The sequence below is a fragment of the Balearica regulorum genome, chromosome Z (assembly GCF_011004875.1).
Source record: "Balearica regulorum gibbericeps isolate bBalReg1 chromosome Z, bBalReg1.pri, whole genome shotgun sequence".
Classification (NCBI taxonomy): Eukaryota; Metazoa; Chordata; class Aves; order Gruiformes; family Gruidae; genus Balearica; species Balearica regulorum.
Window position 1 is genome coordinate 73,616,386 of NC_046220.1, and position 20,684 is coordinate 73,637,069.

The window sequence follows — 20,684 nt, forward strand, 5'->3', positions numbered from 1 at the left end:
GTGAGTGTTGCCTATGGCAGTCCCTGAAGAATTATTTAATTCTGTGTATTTGTCAAAGTATGAGTAATCCAGGGGTTTCCCTTGAAGTGTTTCACCATCCAGTTTGTGTTTTGAGGGGCTTGAGTATTGTTCTTATAACAACAGGAAGAGAATGTTTCTAAGTTGTGTTAAGCGTTTTTAATGTTTGATCTGTGCACAGTCTTACAGAATAAAAGAACCACATTGTGCCCAGTTTTGGGTATGTGCCATTTCCCTCAGTATGAGACAGATGCATTGACAAACTGTAGTGAATTCAGGAAAGGGCCACTGATATGATTAGGGGGCCAAAATACATGGTGTATAAAGGAGAGACTCAAACGGTGGGGGGTTTTTTGTCTCTGGAGGAGACAAGACTAAGTAGGGTGGATCCAGTTGCTGTATTCAGCTACCAATGGATGGTTACAGAGGAGACTGAGTTAAACTCTTTTCAAAGCACAATATGAGGCAAAAGCTGTGATTTTATAGAATGTAAGATTCTGATTAAAAAAAATGAAAAAATTCTCACAGTGAAAATGGTCAGGCAGTAGAATTGGCGTTCCCAGAGATTGTGCTATCACTGTCCTTGGAGAGACTCAAAACTGGACTAGGCAAGGCCCTAAGCAAACTAGTCTGTCTTTGAAGTAAAGCCTGCTTTGAGTCAAAGGTTGGACTAGATGCCTTCCAGACTAAAGTATTTGACAATTCATTTTAACAGGGCACTTGTGCCAGGGGAGGTTTAGATTAGATATTAGGAAAAATTTCTTCACCGAAAGGGTTGTCAAGGACTGGAACAGGCTGCCCAGGGAAGTGCTGCAGTCACCATCCCTGGAGGTATTTAGAAGATGTGTAGATGTAGTGCTTAGGGGCATGGCTTAGTGGTGGACTTGGCAGTTTTAGGTTAATGGTTGGAATTGATGATCTTAAAGATCTGTTCCAACCTAAATGATTCTACGCTTCTGTGATTTTTCTGGAGCTTGCCACAATTAAATATAAACACATGAAACAGTTATATGTTCAGCATAACCATGTTGAGAACACTGCACTATTTCAGTATTAATTAAATGTTAATTCAACCTTTTATATCAAAAGAAATGTCTAAAGGAGCTTTGACTCAAAGGAGGCCAAAATTATTCTCCTTTTGAGCCACATCAGTGTTACAACAACATTTTATGACCTAGTAATAAAGGACATCTGTGGCTACTGGGACTGAATATTATTATATTAGATGCCCACTGTGTATGCGTCACATCTTTAAACATTTACTGCTTCTTAGTTTTTTGGATTTGGGAGTTCTCAAGGGTGAGTAAATCTTAAGAGATGGTAGGAGGAGAGGTTAATATAGGAGAAAATAACTGCATTTTTATCCATGGGTTCTACAGGACTAAGTCTTATTTGGAGTCCTCAGCATGGGATATATTATAAAAACTATACTGGAGCTACAAATGTCTGCATACCTATGAGGGATATCGGCCCATTTTTCCATTTTTAAGTAGAATTTGCTGCTTGTCACAGTTGATCTTTAGCTCTTGATACTAGACATCTCCCCATTCCTGTTCTTTATTTTTCTTGACATAGCAGCAGCCCAGAGTGAAATGGAGGAGTGGAACACGCCTCCATGTTCTGCAGTGTCCAGACATGGCTATGTTTTAGTGATGCACAGGCCAATTAAGCTTTGACACTGTGAGTGTGCTTCCAAGCTTTTCATGTTTGTGAAAGATGTATCTTCCTGAAAATTTAAGTCATTGGATAATTGTTGATTAAATTTTGGAGATCAGAACATTGTCTAGACCAAGGCCTAAGTCAGAAACAATCAAGCACATTTATGTGAGTCTGCAGTCTCACAGCTGCTGTGGCATAACTATTGGTTCTCATCTAGCAATATGAAAAAAGTTTGGAGAATTCTTTCTTTAATAGTGTTCTCGCTTTCTACATCTGTGAAAGAATAAATTACAATGGTTGAATTAATTTTCCTTTTAAAGGTTAGTGAAGAGGAGGATGGTTAGTAGCTTTATTCTGTCTTGTCCAGCTTTAAAAGAGCTGCCTTAAATTTTATAAACTTAAATTTATTAGCTTAAATATGTAGTAGTCAAACTCTAATTTACAGTAATATCCTGCAGTACATATTTATGATCTTGCCTGGCAAGCATTCTCACCTTCATGTTTGAAATTACTTTCCCTTCTCTCTGTGAATGATTCATATAGCAAAACAGACTGTATTAATACCCAAATTATTTGAATTGCAAGCATTGGTAATTGAAACTGCGTGTTCCACTTAACATGAAGACCATATATTAGAATCATAAATTAATTGAAAACTTCTCTCTGAAAGATTAAGTAAATCCCACTATTAAATGGCGGTAATCAGTAGCTTTCTTTAAAAATACTCTTAAGCCGCAGCTTTCAATATCAAGTGTTACATTACAGGCTGTTCTCAGACTCTTGCAGCAATAGTCTCCATTTGAACAAGTCCTTCAGTCTTCTCTGGACTCTTTGTTATGTCTATACAAAGTATGAATAGATAGATTGGGGGATTCTAGTGCTTAGAACCATGCTAAATTCGTCTCTAAGTATGCTCACATGTGATTAAGCATTTACTGACCCATGCAAGGGAATGTCATAGAACATTATTGTTCAGATAAGTGTTTGTGTGAAATACTTATTTTTTTAAGCTATTTTGTGAAAACTTATTTGTTGGGGTTTTGCAGAGTCTGTGTCCGTTCCCGTTGCTGGGATGCTTGTATGGTTGTAGATGGAGGAACATCTTTTGAGTTCAATGATGGGGCGATAGCTTCAATAACAATCGATACGGAGGATGCACTGTGCACTGTTCTGCTGGAAGAATGAAGGACCCTAGCATCTTCAGCTGAAACAATTCTGGATCCAGAGAGGGAACTCCTGGGGATAGACAGCACATCACAATGCTGCATTATGTTGGAAGTTGGCCTTTTTGGATACAAGAGAATTTGGAGGAAGCTTGAGATGCTTTTCATTCCTTTGGGATGGGGAAACCTTAACCTGATATTTAAGCTGTTTTTGCATCTGGTGTAAAAGAAATATATCTGAAGTCTTACCTCTAACTTCAGTGAAAATTGACATTTTAACCTGTAAGGCAAACATGAAAGAACATCTTTTTAAACACAGGTAGAGGGGTTCAAGTATTAAATCAGTAGCATTAAATATTGAGATGTACAGTTTTTTCGTAACAGTCTGGGACTGATGAAACTAAACACCCTTCACACATGTACTTTTATAGAAAAGTTGACTGTCAATCTAGCAATTTGATGCAAGGATATATAGATTTTTTGGTAAATCCTTATGTTGATGTAATAGAAATGGAAATACAAACCTTTTGTATGCTTTTCAAAAATTTTACAACTTTGTAGTTTCATAAAACTTAGAACAATTTTTTTTTTCCTCTTCCAGTTTTTTTTCTACTTTGTAGATTTACATCAAGAGTCTAGTTTAATCACATCTTGAATGAGGTAGCTCTTACCTTTTCTCTTTGGCTAAAGAGGGACTTGAAACACAAGAGTTTTCTTGAGACCTTTAATAGAAATACGCAAACTAGAGGAAACATGTTGAAGTAAGATATACTCCTTCACTGAATGGTTTAGCTTGCTAGCAGGTGTTTAGTCACAGTAGTGTATGTAGGTGGCTATCATTAAGAAAGATATTTGGCATTATTAAGTTGAATGGTTTGGAATTTTAGGTTCTGAGTTTCTTTATAATTGAAGAAGAATGAGATGTGATGGGTGCTGGTAGTTGGAGCACAAGTTAATACCTAGTGTCTTCCAGTTTTTGATGTATGTGTTTTTGAGCTTCCCCAGAAAGTTTAAATTTCCGATTCTATGCTGAATTCTACAGATACTAATTGGCAACAAATTAATTTTAATTTTACATGCTTCTGATCATGTATTAGGTAAACAAGTTGATCACAGGAAAAAAGCTCTGATTATAGAAGAGGAAGTGACTTTTTACATAATCTTTTAGAGAAACTGTGAACTATGACTGCCTTTTAAAGTCTGTGCAGATAATTGCGCAGATGAGAGGGCAGAATTTGACAACATGAAGATTCCTACAGTGGGAACTCTTCTACTACATGACTTGAAACAAATGTGTTTTGTTCTGTCTACTACAGATCTTCCAAAAGTGAGTTTTCTTCAAACTACTTTTGAATGAAGAGACTTCTGTAAAAGATGTTCTCAGGTCTAATGGCAATGTTCTCCAGTGTGGCCAATCAGTGTATTTATGGCTAATCACAAAATGAAACTGATCTTTACAGGTGGAGAAAATGGATAAAGGATTTTTTTTTCTTCTACTAGTTAAGTGTTTGTATTCACTCTAAACAAGAATTCAGAGGAAATTGATTTGACCAGACCATTCAGTTCTAGCAAAATATGATACTGATGGAGCTTTTTGAATAAGCTATCACTGTTTGTGTACATTTCACCTTTTAATTGTGCTGCAGATTCAGTTATTTACACTTATCAGGGTTGCAGACCAGAAGGGGAAGAAATCAAAATAGCCAAATACTCTTTCAAAACTGTGTAAGTTCAGGAACTATCACAATAAAGCTCTTAATGTCTAAAATAATCTGCAAAACCAGTCTAAAGGTAAAGATGTAAAAGACTAATCTTTCTTTAGAAAGTTGGCTGCACAGAGACTAGAGTGGTTTAGTTATTCTTTATCCATCTGCAACCATTTAAGGAAGTTTTATGTGCCTCTGCTGTCGAGTACACTAGTCAATATGCTGTTAAGAGGAAAAAAAAAAACCAAAAACAACCCACCAACACCATTAACACTAATTTATGACTTCCTAGGACTTTACCACTGTGTTAGATCTGAGATTCAAGTATTGAAAGTGTCCTTGAATACCTCCATAGACAAATTTATGGCAGAAACCCCGTCCCCTACTTACAGACATTCGTATGCTGTAATGTTTTAATGGAGACCGATTAGTCTGATCAAGGTGCGTACCTCTTAAGATGCCTGTCATTCCTTATTATGAATGCTGAGACTAAAAGGCAATGTTTTTAGGCCCCAGAGACCCCAAGTATGATCTGGTTTAGGGTTTAGTAAGAGATTTCACAGCCAAATTCCTAACTTAGCAAAATGGAAACCTGTCCTACTCATGAGTGGCCTCTACTGGTTTTGTCTGTGTTTAATTGCACTTCTGTTGAAGCATTTACTGGTGAATGCTTGATTTAAATAACTAGGATTATTCAGAGATCTATAATAGATAAACAGTAAGATGCTACCTTTTTTATTAAAGAATTGTAGAATCCATTTTAAGGATCCTTTATTACAAAGGATTGCAGTACAGACAATTTACCTGGTAGTCAGTATACCCTGACAGGACTTATTGGTTTAACACTGATTTAATCTGCCTGGACTGGCAGTGAACTCTGCACCTCTTCTACCTGCTGAATCAAATCCTTGCTTTTTTCATTTAGTGCCAGTCCACATTATGTTCTGCTAAACTAGACCTGTCATTCTTTGCCTTTTTTTTTTTAAAAAAAAAAGTGGTGTTTATACCTTATATAATAAAAATTAAAAACATAATAGATAGATGAAGCTGTCCTGTGCCTTATTTCAAGTGTTTCATGTGCTTAGCCTCTTCTCACTGACTGCACAGTTTGTTTTAAATAATGGTTTCTACGCCTTCATGCTTTACATAAAACGCGGAGACTTACATATGTAGCGGTTTCTAGTACAGATTGCTTGGAGCTACCAAATAACTTTTTTCAGTTAGGAAAAGGTCAGTGATGCATCTTACCCAGAAGAACTCTATTATGCATCTGCCAGCTGCTATCATATCCAACAGACCTGCAATAGAAATGTTTGTCCTCTTCCAGCACTGAACCTGCTACTTAGTTCAGGACTATTCCTTCTAGTTAAAGCCATACTACTATCCCAATTCTGTACAGTATTTTAAAGTACAGACTGTTAAATGCTAAATGTATTGGTGATAAACCCCCATCCTCTAAACCACCGTTTAGACATTGCTTGGACAAATTTCTCCTTTTTTCTTTTTTTTTTAACCCATGACACAGTTGGTGGCAAGTCAGGGAAATTGTTCTCCCATCCATCAGTCATTTCGTACAGTACTGCAATTCCTTAGATCTTTATTAAATGCAAGAGAAACTGTATGAGATTACATTGTGCATAGGCAAAAGAATTTACAATAGCGCTGTGCTGCAAAGATTTATTTTTTTCTTCAAGTAATTTAAGGCATAAACCTAAGGCTGCAAACTGAAGCAGCAGACTATCCCCTATCCTCCCACCTCCCATCACTTCTCCACTCCAGCTTTCACAAGGTATGCTGCCCATTAGTGACTCAAGTGTTGCTTACACTCTTAAATTTATTAAAAAACAAAACAGCTTAGAACAGATTAACAACATAATGCTGTATTTGCTATACTATAGAAAGTCAAGTTAAGTATCAAATTCTAGTACTCATACAGTATTTCCACAGTAATGAATCCATTCTGTACTTCCAGGTAGTTTATTACTGAACTCTTTTTCTTCAGATTGAGATTGGAAACATTATACCCATGCAACAGCCCTGCAGTAATGCTGTAGGCTAACCTTAAATGCCCATGAATAAATTCACCACCTGCTTGCTTACTGCATTCACGGGAACAACAGCAGCATATCCATACCCTACATAAGATGCAAGTTTTGCCCTAGGACTTCTCAACTAACACTTACACCTGCTGGAATATTCCAGGCTTATGCATGAGGACCCTGATGACAGACCCAGATCAAAGTTTTATTTAAAATCATTACCTCTTCCTATCCTTAATTTGGTTTTGTAGGTTTGAGTTTTTTGACAGTTATTCAGCTTTTCCTATGACTTTAAAAAACCCCAACACTAGATAGTAGTGGTTAGCATTACAGACATGAGAAGTGAAATGGTACTACAAACCTAAGCTATTATAAAAGAGACACTGATGTCTCAATAGCACCAAAGCATCTCTTCCTTTCAGCACTCTTACAGTGCAGTCCCAGGTTTAGGTCTGAGATCTAAACCAATTTAATCCCTCCTCCTGCAAGATTTCTGCCAATTTATCAGTTGCAGTTGAAAGATCTTATTGTTTGAAGGAGGTAAAAGAACAGTTTTAAGAAACTTTATCCGAGACCAAGTTCATAGAAGCTACATTAACATCCTGTAATATTTAATCAGAACAACCTAGCACCACAACATGAGACAATTGATAACCAGCACCTACTTTTACAGATGCTTATTCTGAACGGGCTTTTCAGACTGTATTTTTGCTAACAGTGAAGAATACTAAAACCAGATGTTACTTTTGTGGCCTGCTAAAGAAAAACTTCACTGTAGCTCTTTAATTAAGCCCTGCTTCTTAATTTGTACAGGATTGAGCCATCTCTTAGCTGCTTTTGTGTAGATATCCCTTCTCCTATTTACAGTTTTCAGATTTGGTGAATTCAGACTCAGTCTTCTGTCCTTCTCAAACAGTGGGTAGCTTCTTATCTTACTGTATATCTTAATTAAGGGTATGAATAGGTTTAATACCATCATTTGTTTTGAGTTACGCAAACTCAAACTCTCTAATAAGCTTTATTAAGATATCTAGCACCTCTACAAGCCATTTCAGGAGTTGTAGAGCTGGCAGAGTTAACCAAAAGCACCATTAGAACACCTTAGAGCAACAAAAGCTGCATCAGAACCTGCAACAGTAGCAGTTTACAATTATTTCATAGTATTCTTTAAAAAAGATCCCCTGTAAAGACTTAAAAGAAAAATTCTACAATTGCTTGCAGATCATCAGATTTCTAAAGGCTTTTAGTAAAAAAATACTGTAAACATTTATGAAACTACATTAAGGCATAAGACCAAGTAAGAATGCTTTTCACAATAACAGTACTGTGTTTAAAGGTGCTCCAGCATTCTGCTTCTTAAGGAGCTCCACTATACACAGCATGTCCATTGCATCCAGTGCACTGTACATGATCATAAGCAACTGGGATTTCTCAGTGCCAACCTGCACGTGATGCCCCAAATCTCATGGGTTTTTTTACTGCCAACAGTTGGCCTCGCAATAGTTGTAAAATGTGAACAATTGATCTTTATGTCAGGAAGTGTTTCCTTGAGGAGCTGTAAGGAGCTATCAGTCACTATTCCAAACACCTGAAGAGTCTTTAATGTTGGAATTTCACCAAGTTTTCTAGAAAGAGAAAAAGACGAAATTAATTATGAACCTGATTTTTTTTTCTCCAGTCTGTACCCAAACTAGATAACTGCATTTCTACTATTTTTTTTAGAAGTGAGGTAACTACTTCAGCTAAATTCCTCCACCTAATTTTTAAAAGCACATATTTAATTGCAACTAGTTCTCTCTAATGGTAAAAACAGCTGAATATATTCCTTCTTGCTGTTCTCTCTCTCACACAGAGTAAAACCAAACGGGTTCCTCCCCGTTTATTTCCCTGGACTTAAATTTAGAACAAGTGGAAGGAATTGCCCCAGATGAAGTTTGAGGATGTGGCTTGGTGGACACAAGCTCCTAGGTACTATCAGTCTCCAATTTGTTACGACATTTTGGTGAGTAGCCAGCCCTGGCTTCCTGACTGCTTCACATTTGCCCAGTCATCATGTAACCTGTGTATCTATAAGCAAGTATTGGACAAAAATCAAGAGGCAGAGACACACAAGCTATCATCATGACAGCACACACCACTACAGAAAAGGTTCTTCAGATTCCCATTTTGACAGTCCTGTTCCTATCACAACCTTCCTGTTGTTGTTGATCGTTTCCTTAGGATGGACACCTTTCGTGGGAAGGTTAAGATGGATAGCTGCTATTCTAATAAAAGGCATAAAAAAACCCCACAAGCAAGTAACTCTAAGCTGTGTTTCAGTGGCAACCAATAACTGATAGAGGTGTACACAAAAGCAAAGCAATATAAACAGATTAGCTAGTCAGCAAGTACTCTCTGAACTTTTCCAAAGGACTATACCTGCCTTGCTGAAAGCCTAATATTGTCACCAGTGCTGGTCACTGGCAGGACTGGAACCTCCAGCTGTAGCTCACAATAATGAGTACCAGTAGTATACCATTAAGACACGATGCATGCACTGATCAGCAAGTTCAGACATCATGGAAAGATTCTCAGACACCTTTGGTTCCAGTCTGTATTCTCAAAGGTACATGCTCTAGCAGTTGGGTTATTTTGTCTGCTCCTTATTCTTAATTCCTCATGCCAGTAAGTTTTCCAAACAGTACATGCAATTCTAAACCTAAAATAAAGTTTAAACTTATCCTCTGTATGAATAGCAAACCACTTAGAGACTACTTACACTAAGGCAGCAGGTGATATCTGGTAACATCGGCTAAGACACAGATGTTTTAGAAAGATGAGTTGCTGAAAATACTGGAAGCACTCAGGCTTCAACATCACGCTGTCACTGTACATGAGAGCACATGAAATAGAAGTTTAAGTATAAATTCAGCAGTGGAGTTGGTATTTCCAAAATTCAGGCTGAGAAATTCAATGAATATCAACTTTTTTCTACCATCGAATTACTTTTTTTCTCAATATGGAAGTAACCCATTTCTAGTGTGTGTGTTGTGAGGGAGGGATTTTGATTTTCACTGAAGGGCAAGTGAAGCAGAACCTTCTCTGCAGGCAGATATTCTGCAGCAGAACTCATGCCATGAAAAGGCAATTACTTTACACACTGAGATTTCAAAATCTTTGAACTGACTAGGCCAAAACCAAAATACACTTTTTTTAACAGTTCTATGGCTAAGTAACAAATTTATATCAGAGCCAAACTAAACCCTTTCTAGGATGCTAGGCTCATAAACTGTATGCATCTAAATGCTTCCTTTCACTCCACCTATTGACTACAATCCCTTGTTAGTTAACAAATCCTGTATTCAGGATATATATAACAAATCCCATTCATGCTGAGGTAACAAATCTTCAAGACAGTTACCTGCTCCAGGTAATTAGGTCATGCCAGATAGCAAATCTTTTGTAGGTTTAGCATAGAAAGTATTTTCTGGTTGTGCAGTCCTACACAATCATGGATTATTGCTATATAATTACTGGACAGCAACAGAATTGGCAATCCCCCAAACCATAAGGATGTAAGGACCAGCTGCACAGGTCTTCTTACCTTAGATCTAAGTGGATGAGAGAAGGACATCTTTCCACCAGATTTTTAACATCTGAAAAGAGGTCACACAGAGTCAGTCCATCTTTCAGTAACGAGAGTAACATGCGTTATAGAGCCTACTCACTTCCAAATATGATCATTTATATCTTCTCTACTGGAACCCCACAACTAAAACACAACTTTTTGGTAAAAATCATAGAATGGTTTGGGTTGGAAGGGACCTCAAAGATCATCTCGTTCCAACCCCCTGCCATGGGCAGGGACACCCTCCACTAGACCATGTTGCCCAAAGCCCCATCCAGCCTGGCCTTGAAAGCTTCCAGGGAGGGGACATCCACAGCTTCTATGGGCAACCTGTTCCAGTGCCTCACCACTCTCACAGTAAAGAATTTCTTCCTAACATCTAATCTAAATCGACCCTCCTTCAGCTTGAACCCATTACCCCTTGTCCTGTCACTACACTCCCTGATAAACAGTCCCTCACCAGCTTTCCTGTAGGCCCATTTCAGGTACTGGAAAGTTGCAATTAGATCTCCCCAGAGCCGCCTTTCCTCCAGGCTGAACAATCCCAACTCCCTCAGCCTGTCCTCACAGGAGAGGTGCTCCAGCCCTCTGATCAGCTTCGTGGCCCTCCCCTGGACTCTCTCCAACAGCTCCATGTCTCTCCTGTACTGGGGCCCCCAGAGCTGGACGCAGTACTCCAGGTGGGGTCTCACCAGAGCAGAGTAGAGGGGCAGGATCACCTCCCCTGACCTGCTGGTCACGCTGCTTGTGATGCAGCCCAGGACACGGTTGGCTTTCTGGGCTGCAAGCACACACTGCCGGCTCATGTTGAGCTTCTCATCAATCAATACCCCCAAGTCCTTCTCCTCAGAGCTGCTTTCAATCCATTCCCCGCCCAGCCTGTAGTTGTGCTTGGGATTGCGCCGACCCATGTGCAGGACCTTGCACTTGGCCTTGTGGAACTTCATGCCGTTCGCACGGGCCCACCTCTCCAGCCTGTCAAGGTCCCTCTGGATGGCATCCCTTCCCTCCAGCGTGTCAACCCCACCACACAGCTTGGTGTCATCAGCAAACTTGCTGAGGGTGCACTCGATCCCACTGTCCATGTCACCGACAAAGATGTTAAACAGATACACACTTCAGACTTACAGCCTTATAGCCTGCCTATCAAGATACCTTACAGGGACTTTTTTTAATCCTCAGCAAAACAGATCATTTTAGTCCAAAGAAGTGTCCCTACAAGTCAATTGCACCCGCAACTTAGCAAATGAATAATTCAAATGATATTGCTGTAGAAATCTACCGAGACACAATAAAGGTGAGATGCCTGAAATTCTTACATGTAGTGAAAGAAACCCCCAAATTTTCCATACATCAAATACCATTCAAGCATCTCCATTTTTACCCACAGAAAGTTCTTTCCTCATGACAGAAAGTCATGGCTTTCCTGATTTAAACTGTAAATTCTTGAGACCATCCTTTCATTGTCTGTAAATAGCACAGAATCATCCGTGGCTTAGATATCACTTAAAAAGCCACTGTTATTAGAAAGGTGCTACTCAACATGCAAGAGGATTTTCGTATTTCAGAATTCTCATGCAAAAAGTAAAGAAAATAATATCTAAATTATGATGATTAGTGACCTATTCAAATCTGATGCCATTGAAACAGAGTCAAATTAGTCACAGAAAGTGTTTTGCAAACAGAATTGCTCTGCTCATTGTCTTTAATGGTCAGGTCAACAGATGGTTCAAATTCCTGATTTCGAGGAGATTATGCAGCATGTTTGTTTATGGGTTTTGGGATGAGATAAAAAGAAGACTGGTTTATTTCTCCACAAGGGAATGCATGCCGAGGTCTGCGTGACATTTAAACAGAAAAAATAGAGGTCATAGCCAGTGTGTCACATACCTGCTTGTCAGTCAAGGCTGTATCGTCACATTTGCTCATTGAGAAAATTAATTTCTCTTTACCACCAAACCCATTTCACCCTTTATCTATGCTCTCGTCCATCTCGTTGTGCTGTCTCCCCAAATCTAGATCTCTACTGCCCTGCAACTTTACCCAACTTTCCCTCCTAGAACTATGAGCAAGTAAATAGTTAATATTGATTACTGAGATTATTTGCCTTCCAAATTAACTGGTATCTGTAGGGCATCATGTCAGGCTGAAACTCAAGTAGTTACTATGAGTGTTCTCTTTTGGAAGATGCTTTCAGCAGCCACAATAGCAGAAGCCCTAAGAAGGCTCCAAGAACAGTATCTGGCAGGCTAATTCACAGTGGAACATGGGATCCAGTGTATCCAGCTTGCAGGACGTAGTTCAGAAGTAAGGGCTATACCTTTCAACTGAAGACAAAATGAGCTTTCAGCTGACTACTTTTAAATTCAGAAGACAAATCATCTCACCCCCCTGGCTAAGCCAGAGACATGAATAAGATTCTCTGACTGCAAGAACATCAAGCTACACAGAGCACAAAATCAGTGTTAGTGCATGATTTTTCTATACACACAGCGGATGCCAACCAGAAGAAAATATAAAGCTTGCCGTTTTATCCCATATTAGGATAAAGGTTTGCCATGCTGCCATTTACCTGCTATTTGTAGATTCTGTCTGTATCCACTTAAATTTAATTGGGTTACTTTTGAAGTAACATGATTGACTGCTGCTTTGACATGGGTGGCTGTGAAGTCACACCAGGACAAGTTCAGCTCATCCAACCTACACACAAATGAACAAAGAGTTGTTTAGAAGAATGACTGAAATACAGTTTGAGTTCTGATATTATCATTACAGTTGACACTTTAAAGGCAAAAACACGTAACACACCTACTACCAACCTTCTGTATTTATGACTACAAATTTCACTATGAAAATAATTAAGCATTGGAGCAGGTTGCCAAATGAGGCTGTGGAATGTATCTTTGGAGGTTTTCAAGATCCAACCAGAGAAAGTACTCATCAACCTGGCCAGCACTGAATTTAGACCCTGCTATGGACAAGCAGTTAAAGTGACTTCCTAAGGCCAACTGGAATGATTCAATACTATCTTAGGAAGTGAAATGGCTCTCTCCAGGGACCGCCATGGGGAGACATTGTCTTTTCATCTTGTTTCTGGGTGTGTGACCTGAATCTGTTACTACTGAACAGATATTAAGATTGACAGTGAAAACGGCTATCCATTATTATCATTGGTCAGATGACCAATTAATACTAATTAGGATAAAATACTTCATAGTTTTATATAAGCACTGGCCACACTGTGACCTTAACTCTCTTTACATGCTTGATTACCTATAGCTTATCACGATTCGGGGCTGGGACAAAGCATTTGTTTTGTGTGCAGGTGTTGTAGATGTAACCAGAGGACAAAGACACAGTGAAACACACGACTAGAGCATTTAGCTGGCAATCTCTATGTAAATGAAAAAACAGTTAAATTGCCACTAGCATTCCTAAGATCAGATCTGCCATCTGGTATTCACTGTGCGCTGTACAGACTGCCATACTCTAAAGAGCTCATGACCCAAGTAATCAGACCAAACAACAGAAAGCATTATCTCCCCATGAGATGCAGAGAAAGATTAAAGCTTCGTCTGTCCACTAACTTGCACTTTGATTAAAAACATGCTTTTGCAGAAGCAAAGATTAAGTAGATTGTCCAGCATCTCACGGGAAGCCAGCAGAAAGATCAGAATATAAATTCCAGACTGAGTGGGGCTCAGTTCAGTAACTTCCTGCCAGCAGATGGTTTAATCAGTGGAGCTGTCAATCCGAACCCAGCGCTTCATAAAGTAGAAGGTTACTGAAGGATTATTCCATTATGGACGGAAAGGCACAATGTTTCCTGCCATTCATGCTGTAGTCTGACTGCAAAGCGATCTCTAGGACTCCACTTTTCAGCTCAAAAACACAGACTTTCACTTTGTGAGGATCACATACTGCTTTCATTAAGAAAATCAGATTTACATGATAATCAAAGGAACATAAGTGCGGTTTACTCACCAACAAGACTTCCTTTAAGGATGATTTAGGAAACTCATGAAAAACTACTGAAGTACATCTTTGCTATTAAAGAAGAAAATAGCTTGATGGAAAGAAACTATCTGACTATTCAGCTAATAACCAATTGTTAGGCATTTAGGAACAGAAACAGGCTCATAAAAAGATATTAGAGACAAGTACTATTGGAATGCCTATGGAAAAAAATGAGAAGGATCCTTTTTTCTCAGGAATAGCAGTAAGCAGGAATAGCAAAAACTATTTTTGTCTTACATAGCACAGCTGGTCAACATCAGCTCCAACGCTTCTGCAGAAAACCCTGAACACCCACAGAGATTCAGTCGCATCAAACTGGGATTCTTAGCAATGCTCCTATAGAGAAGGAGAAAGAAAAGTCTGATAAATTTAAACACCGGAATATCGCTTGCATTGCTAGGATGTGTGACTATTTAAGAGCTAAGATCCCAGGCACAGAATTATTTGTTAACGTGCAGCACTGTATCTTTAGTAAACTGACCGACCTAAGAGCCACCAATGATCTCAAATCTCTACTTGCTGCATCATGGCACAACTTGAAAAGGGATACTTGCCTATTTACCTGACATTCCTGACAAGTCTGCATATTTATAAACCACTAAAAGGAAATAATTTGTTCTCACCTTCTCCTGTTGCATCCCATTAAACACACACTATGGTTTATTAGAGATGACTATACCTTGTACAAAAGACAGAGCAATCCTCCCATTTCTGAAGTCACCACTCTGCAAGGGGGAGGTTGTTCCAGAACAAAACACATATCCAAATAGCATCCCCCAAACGCATTTGTTTCTAAGACTACAACAGACATGCAGTTGGCAAAACCTGGAAAAACCTTTACACCCAGTATTTACATTTATACACAAGACAATAAAGTTCCATCACTGGTGCCTAATTAGTACCCAACTTTCAGATGCTTCTTATCTGGTATCAAAATACAAACTGTATCGGTTTATCTGTACTCTGTGTCTGTGTCCACCCCCCCCACGTGAGGAAGGCATCAGAAAGCTCAAAAGTAGAAAGCAGGACATCCAGAGTCTCTCCTGTCTGACCTATGGTCCCTGGCACCTCCACAATCACCTGATGTGATTGAACAGGAGGCTGACTGCATACCCATTAGTGTCTTTCCAGTTTAACTAAACAACAGTTCATCTGCTTGACAGAATCTGTAATTTCCCAGACACTCGGAGTGAAGTTCAACAAAGAAGTAAGAAATAGTGCAGAAGCACAACAAGCATCTGCTGAGAGAGCTGCCGAGACCCTTAAAATAGAAAAGAGCCTGTATGCCAAACAAAAGTTCTCTTGGGAGCACAGAAATGAGAAAGTAAGAGTAGCTCTGCTGTACAAGCTTGGCCAATGGACATATAAACCTAAGAGAGATGAGCAGTTTCTCCATGGCTCCCCCTACTCTGGGGAATGAAAAAAAGCCACCAAGAAACAGTCTTCCAGAGGGGTGTTTCCTCCTTTATCTCATCTCTTGGAGGATACAGAGGAAAGAGGCAGCTCATATAGCCTGCCAGCTAGCTCTGCTAAGTGTCTAAACCTGCCCATTTCAAAAGACTTCCACAACAAACAACTCTCAACTGCATTCTTTTGTTAGCCTGCACAAAATGATAGCACCAAACAGAAGGTATTTACTGAATATTCCCAAAGATGACACTCACTTGATGATGTCATCAGAAAGCACTAGTCCCTCCAAGCTGAGGTTCTGCAACTTTTCACACAGACAAAGAATACTCTGGAGATCTGCAACAGACACTGTGGAGTTTGACAAATCCATGTGTTGAACTCTGAGAGGTCTAAAAAAGGAGAAAGGCGCATTACTAGAATTGCATTAAAACCTGCTCCACAAATTCCCCATGCTATAAATATACCCTCTCCTGTTTTCAGCTGAGACAGTTAATTTTCTTCATAGTAGCTGGTACGGGGCTATGGTTTGGATTTGGGCTGAAAACAGTGTTGATAACACAGAGATGTTTTTGTTACTGCTGAGCAGTGCTTACACAGAGCCAAGGCCTTTTCTGCTCCTCACACCACCCCACCAGCAAGTGGGCTGGGGGTGCACAGGGAGTTGGGAGGGGACACAGCTGGGACAGCTGACCCCAACTGACCAAAATTAAACTCCATACCATAAGACATCATGCTCAGCATATATGGGGCTTGGCAAAGAGGAAGGATAGTGGCAGGGGGTGGGGCGTGTGCAGCAGTGTTTGGAGTGATGGCGTTTGTCTTCCCAAGTCACCATTACACATGATGGAGCCCTGCTTTCCTGGAGATGGCCAAACACCTGCCTGCTGATGGGAAGTGGTAAAGGAATTCCTTGTCTTGCTTTGGTTGTGTGCACGGCTTTTGCTTTACCTATTAAACTGTCTTTATTTCAACCCACGAGTTTTTTCACTTTCACTCTTCCAATTCTCTCCCCTATCCTGCTGCAGGGGAGTGAGCGAGCTGCTGCATGGTGCTTATCTGCCAGCTGGACTTAAACCACAACAATTCCATACATTAAACTGTGCAAAGCTTGCAGAAAATAATTATACTGTTGTATTCAGCTGCACACTGGACATATGCTCACTGAGCCTCCTGCTAAGCTACCAGCCAAAACTGCAGATCTCTTATCTTCAAGGCATTTACAGGATTCATCGTAACACCTGAAAGTCTATCCTGATGGATTTAAATAATTTTTTTGAGATTCCTATATAAAAATCCTGGAGGTTCTGACAATTCTTGGTTCTACAAGGTATAAACTGCAAGTGGATGATGGTGCTTGATACTTTCAAAAATCACATTAACTCGGTTTTAAATAACTGACAGGTGAATGCAGATGCTCTTATTTCAACATATGCCTAACCACTGATCAGCTCTTCCACACCACAAATGCTGCTACTGGTAGAGACCTTAAAACCTAAAGACCTAAAAAAAAAAAAAAAAAAAAAAAACCACAGAGAACTGAATATTTGAGACATGGTTTCAGGTCTAGAACATGTAAAAAAAAGCCTTACTTGCTTGTTTTAAACAACGGATCCCCAATACAAGATCTTGGGCAGCGGAATACAGTAACGCCTGCAGGCAGCAACTGTCCAATCACTCCTGGTGGCAGATTTCTACCAGTGAGATCGAGACTCTGCCAGAGAGATTCATCAAACCTAAGGCACAGAATTTTCCTTGTTAGTGAGTTAGAAAGGGTCAGAACTATGAGTACAAACACAGAAAATTTTCAGTGTCACAAAGACTGAAAGGAGGGAAAGGTATTTAACCAAATTTACTAATGTTAAACTATGTGAGCCATCTTTTGTTTATATATACATATAACCCACATACAGCATATATTGAATTATACATGAATAAACAAGATGGGAACCAGATAATTTAACAGTCCATGGAAGCAAAGGTTGTCTTAGTACTAAATGATAAGTAGTAATACTTACGAAAGACGATGCCATCTCTTGCAAGTCAGGGAAACTTTTAGCAAGTCTTTTAGGGGCAAATACGCAAAGAGTGCCAAAAGCAATTCATCTGGAAGTGCATCCCAAGAAACACCTTTAGGGAAAGAGCAAAAGTGTTCTAGTTAAAGCTGGTTCACTTTTGTCTGCTGATCACACGCCTTGTTTGGCTCATTGTTAAAAGCACTTCTGCAGTCTCTCTAGGCTATACAGCCATCAGCCCACTACTCATTTCCCTTTCAGCTCTTCATTTTAGGAATAATTATTGCCATCTCGCCTAGGTATGACTGGCAAACACAAAACTTCCCGTAACATCAACTTAGTATACATAAAGCTACGGATAAACAGTTTCCCTGAAAAAATGACAATAATCTTTATTCACACATTCATTCTGAAAACAAGAGCAACTCAGTTGTATTCTACGGATGTCTTTTTTTTTCCCCTGCTGAAACGTCCATCTGTCCTATGCATGACAGGGTCCCATAAGGGAGCCCAAGGTGAGCTATGTTTTTGCATGGTACCCAGAGAAAAGCAGGTACTGCAAACTGCTCCTTAAAACATGCACACTAACTACCACCCCCCCAAGAACTGTCTCAAAGGGTGTGGTGTGATCTCAATTTCTCACAAGCATAGACACAGGACTCCAGAAGGTGTAGCCATTCACATAGGAGATTTCTGTGTGGTGGAGCTCAAGTGACCCAGCGCTCCGTCTTATTTAGAAGCAGGGATGTCTGAGGGCATTCCCACTTATTATCTGGCGAGAGCTGTTTCTTTGTTTTGCATAGTCACTACAGACTGAAAACACATTTTGATACCATGGAAAGGAACCCAGCATCCTGTAATCCCTTCTTCAAGTGCCCCAGGTCTTCAGGTTACAGCCCTGCTCTTCCCCTGCCAGTCTCTTTCCAGTCCAGGAGCCTTACGCTGTTTGTTGCACCCTCCCAGCGCAGGGTCCCTTGCGCTGCTGACAGCTCAGCTCCAACAGGAGCAGAGAAGCTCGATGCTGCCCCTCTGGCATACCTCAGCCTCCACTGTGAGAGAGGTGGATGTGGATTCCTTTGGTCTCAAGGACCAAGTATCTTACTTCTTAGATACTTAACTTAAAAACAAAACCAAAAATAACAAAAACAAAATTCAAAAGCCCCCTGGATTTCAAAATTACATTGGGGACAGCAGCACCAATAGTCCATACTCATCTGGCAGCAACATCTGTATTTCATGAAAAGCCTGGCACGAGCACTACTGGGCTGAGATGCCACCCAAGTCCCAAGCAGCAAAAACGGACAGAGACAGGAACATGCAGCACAAGCACCTGGCACACAGACAGGGGCTGGCGGGCCTAGGCAGGAGCCAACCACCGCTCATGTGGGCCACAGTTCTGGAGTCATGCGCACCACCTCTGCTTAAAGGCTTACATAAAACAGGACTTATCAGCCCAACCCTGAAAGACACTAGATCTAGAAGTGATATTCTGCTGGGAAAGAGGAAAAAAAAAAAAAAAAAAAAAAAAAGCAACCCCAAAGAATAAAGTGCTGATGACTTGTGATGCCCATTTTCTGTCTCTATTGAAGGGCGAACAAAACCTGGACTGGGCTGATGGTACCTGACTCTGCCTCTCGGAGCATCCGAGGCCGGCGCACAATGACAAAGTCCTTCTCCTTCTCCTTCACCTTCTGCCGTTTCTGAGGAGGACAGGGCGATGTGGACATCAGCGGTTCCTGTGGTGTGTTTTCATTGCCCAGCTTGTCCTTCTTAAGGACAGACACTCCCATGCCTGAGAGAAACTCTGAGGTCTTGCTGGAGTCCCAGGTGAAGCTGGTGGAAACGTTGCTGCTGGAGGATGGGATCTCCTGGAGGTGTTTTCTGCAGACACAGCAAACCCCACTGGTGCTGAAGGTACCGCCAGGCTGACACCAAACACACTGCACATTATCCATATCCCCACGCAGGGATAACTTGAATTAAAACAGAGGGCACTGGAAGCACAAGCAGCGGCGGCAGCAGAGGCGTACGCTCCGTCAGGCAGATTCACACCAACAGCCCTCCGAGGACTAAGCGCACCCTGCTCCCGGATGGGGCGAGCGGGGGACTGGCGAAAGCAGCCAGTCGAGGCGGCGTGCTACGGGATCAGCCTGCGCAGCGCCGGGGACCCGAGTGCGGCCGAGGGAAGGAACAGCGGGAAGGCCCGGGGGGGGGGGGGGGGGGGGGGCCCGGGGGGGCGGCGCGGGGCGGCGGGTGGGCGCCCGCAGCGCAACTCAGCGCGTGGGACCGCCCCGCGCGGGCAGCGGGAGCGCCGCCACGCCACGGGATGCTCGGAGGCGGGGGGGGGGGGGGGGGGGGGGGAAGGAGGGGGTTCCACCTCCGGCCGCCGCCTGGGCGGGCGGGAGAGAAGCAGCCCGGGACGCCGGGCACCCCTGAGCGCTGGGCCCCCCCCCCCCCGCCCAGCCTGAAGCACGCGCGCCGGGGACCCCCGCACGCCTCACCTCGGGGATCCACGCGCCTCCCCCGCACCTCGCCCTGAACACTCGGGGGAACCTCAAGAACCCACGGACGCTCCCCCCGGCACCCGCGCCCGCCCCCCCGACTCCAGGGGTTCCCACGCACACCTTCCCGCCCTCAGGCGGGTCGGGGGGTAGGAGGGAGGGAAGGGGGGGCTGTGCGAGGCCCCCCCGAGAGCTCACACACAGCCCAAGCACCACGCGGCTCTCCCTCACCCCACCGGCGGTAGGGACGGCATTTACGGGCGGCAAGCGCGGCCCCGGCGCGGCGCCCACTCCCGTACCTGTGCATGGCGGCGAGTGCATAGACGGAAACCCCCCGCACCGCCGGGCAGCCGCGCGGGCCGCGCTTTTCCGCACCTCGCCGTCCCGCTGCGCGCGCGGGGCTCCGCCAGCCGGCCGGAAGTCTCTCGTCGTCTGCCGCAAAGCCCGTCGGGAGTTGTAGTTCGCCGGTCAGCACATCTGCCACCGCCCCGGCGCGGAGGGGCCGTACCCACAGTGCCTTGCGCCCGCCTCCGGGGCGCGGGCGATGATGAC

At 42.0% G+C, this 20,684-nt stretch overlaps 3 protein-coding genes and 1 long non-coding RNA gene across 4 annotated transcripts in view; 2 read left to right on the forward strand and 2 right to left on the reverse strand.

The window, feature by feature from the left end:
• NADK2 (NAD kinase 2, mitochondrial) overlaps positions 1 to 5,584 on the forward strand; it is a 36,489-nt gene extending 30,905 nt beyond the window's left edge. The window contains 1 exon segment of the mRNA XM_075740681.1: positions 2,724 to 5,584. Coding sequence (XP_075596796.1) covers positions 2,724 to 2,862 — 139 coding nt within the window. The 3' untranslated portion in view covers positions 2,863 to 5,584.
• On the reverse strand, positions 163 to 3,240 carry LOC142599552 (uncharacterized). Its single transcript, XR_012833116.1, has 2 exons — positions 3,090 to 3,240; positions 163 to 2,913 (listed from the first exon to the last, which is right to left on the reverse strand). It is a non-coding gene; the product is annotated as an uncharacterized LOC142599552 (long non-coding RNA).
• A 542-nt stretch (positions 5,585 to 6,126) lies between the features above and the next one.
• SKP2 (S-phase kinase associated protein 2) lies at positions 6,127 to 20,683 on the reverse strand. Its single transcript, XM_075740716.1, has 10 exons — positions 20,432 to 20,683; positions 19,253 to 19,512; positions 17,635 to 17,746; positions 17,209 to 17,352; positions 15,874 to 16,008; positions 14,447 to 14,545; positions 12,765 to 12,892; positions 10,169 to 10,220; positions 9,344 to 9,451; positions 6,127 to 8,210 (listed from the first exon to the last, which is right to left on the reverse strand). Exons 1-10 carry the CDS (start codon positions 20,437 to 20,439, stop codon positions 7,997 to 7,999), a joined length of 1,260 nt encoding a protein of 419 aa, XP_075596831.1. The 5' UTR covers positions 20,440 to 20,683; the 3' UTR covers positions 6,127 to 7,996.
• The window catches only part of LMBRD2 (LMBR1 domain containing 2), a 40,697-nt gene continuing 30,831 nt past the window's right edge, over positions 10,819 to 20,684 (forward strand). Inside the window, exon 1 of the mRNA XM_075740712.1 lies at positions 10,819 to 10,872. The gene's annotated coding sequence lies outside the window, so the exon portion shown is untranslated. The remainder of the gene's footprint in view (positions 10,873 to 20,684) is intronic.

What these genes read in the sequence shown, in the direction of transcription:
- SKP2 (XM_075740716.1), bottom strand. An exon ending in AAGAGATGGCATCGTCTTTC is followed by an intron (nt 17,353 to 17,634) that starts GTAAGTATTACT and finishes TCTGTGCCTTAG; the next exon opens with GTTTGATGAATCTCTCTGGC. An exon ending in CTCATCCACTTAGATCTAAG is followed by an intron (nt 9,452 to 10,168) that starts GTAAGAAGACCT and finishes TCTCATGTACAG; the next exon opens with TGACAGCGTGATGTTGAAGC.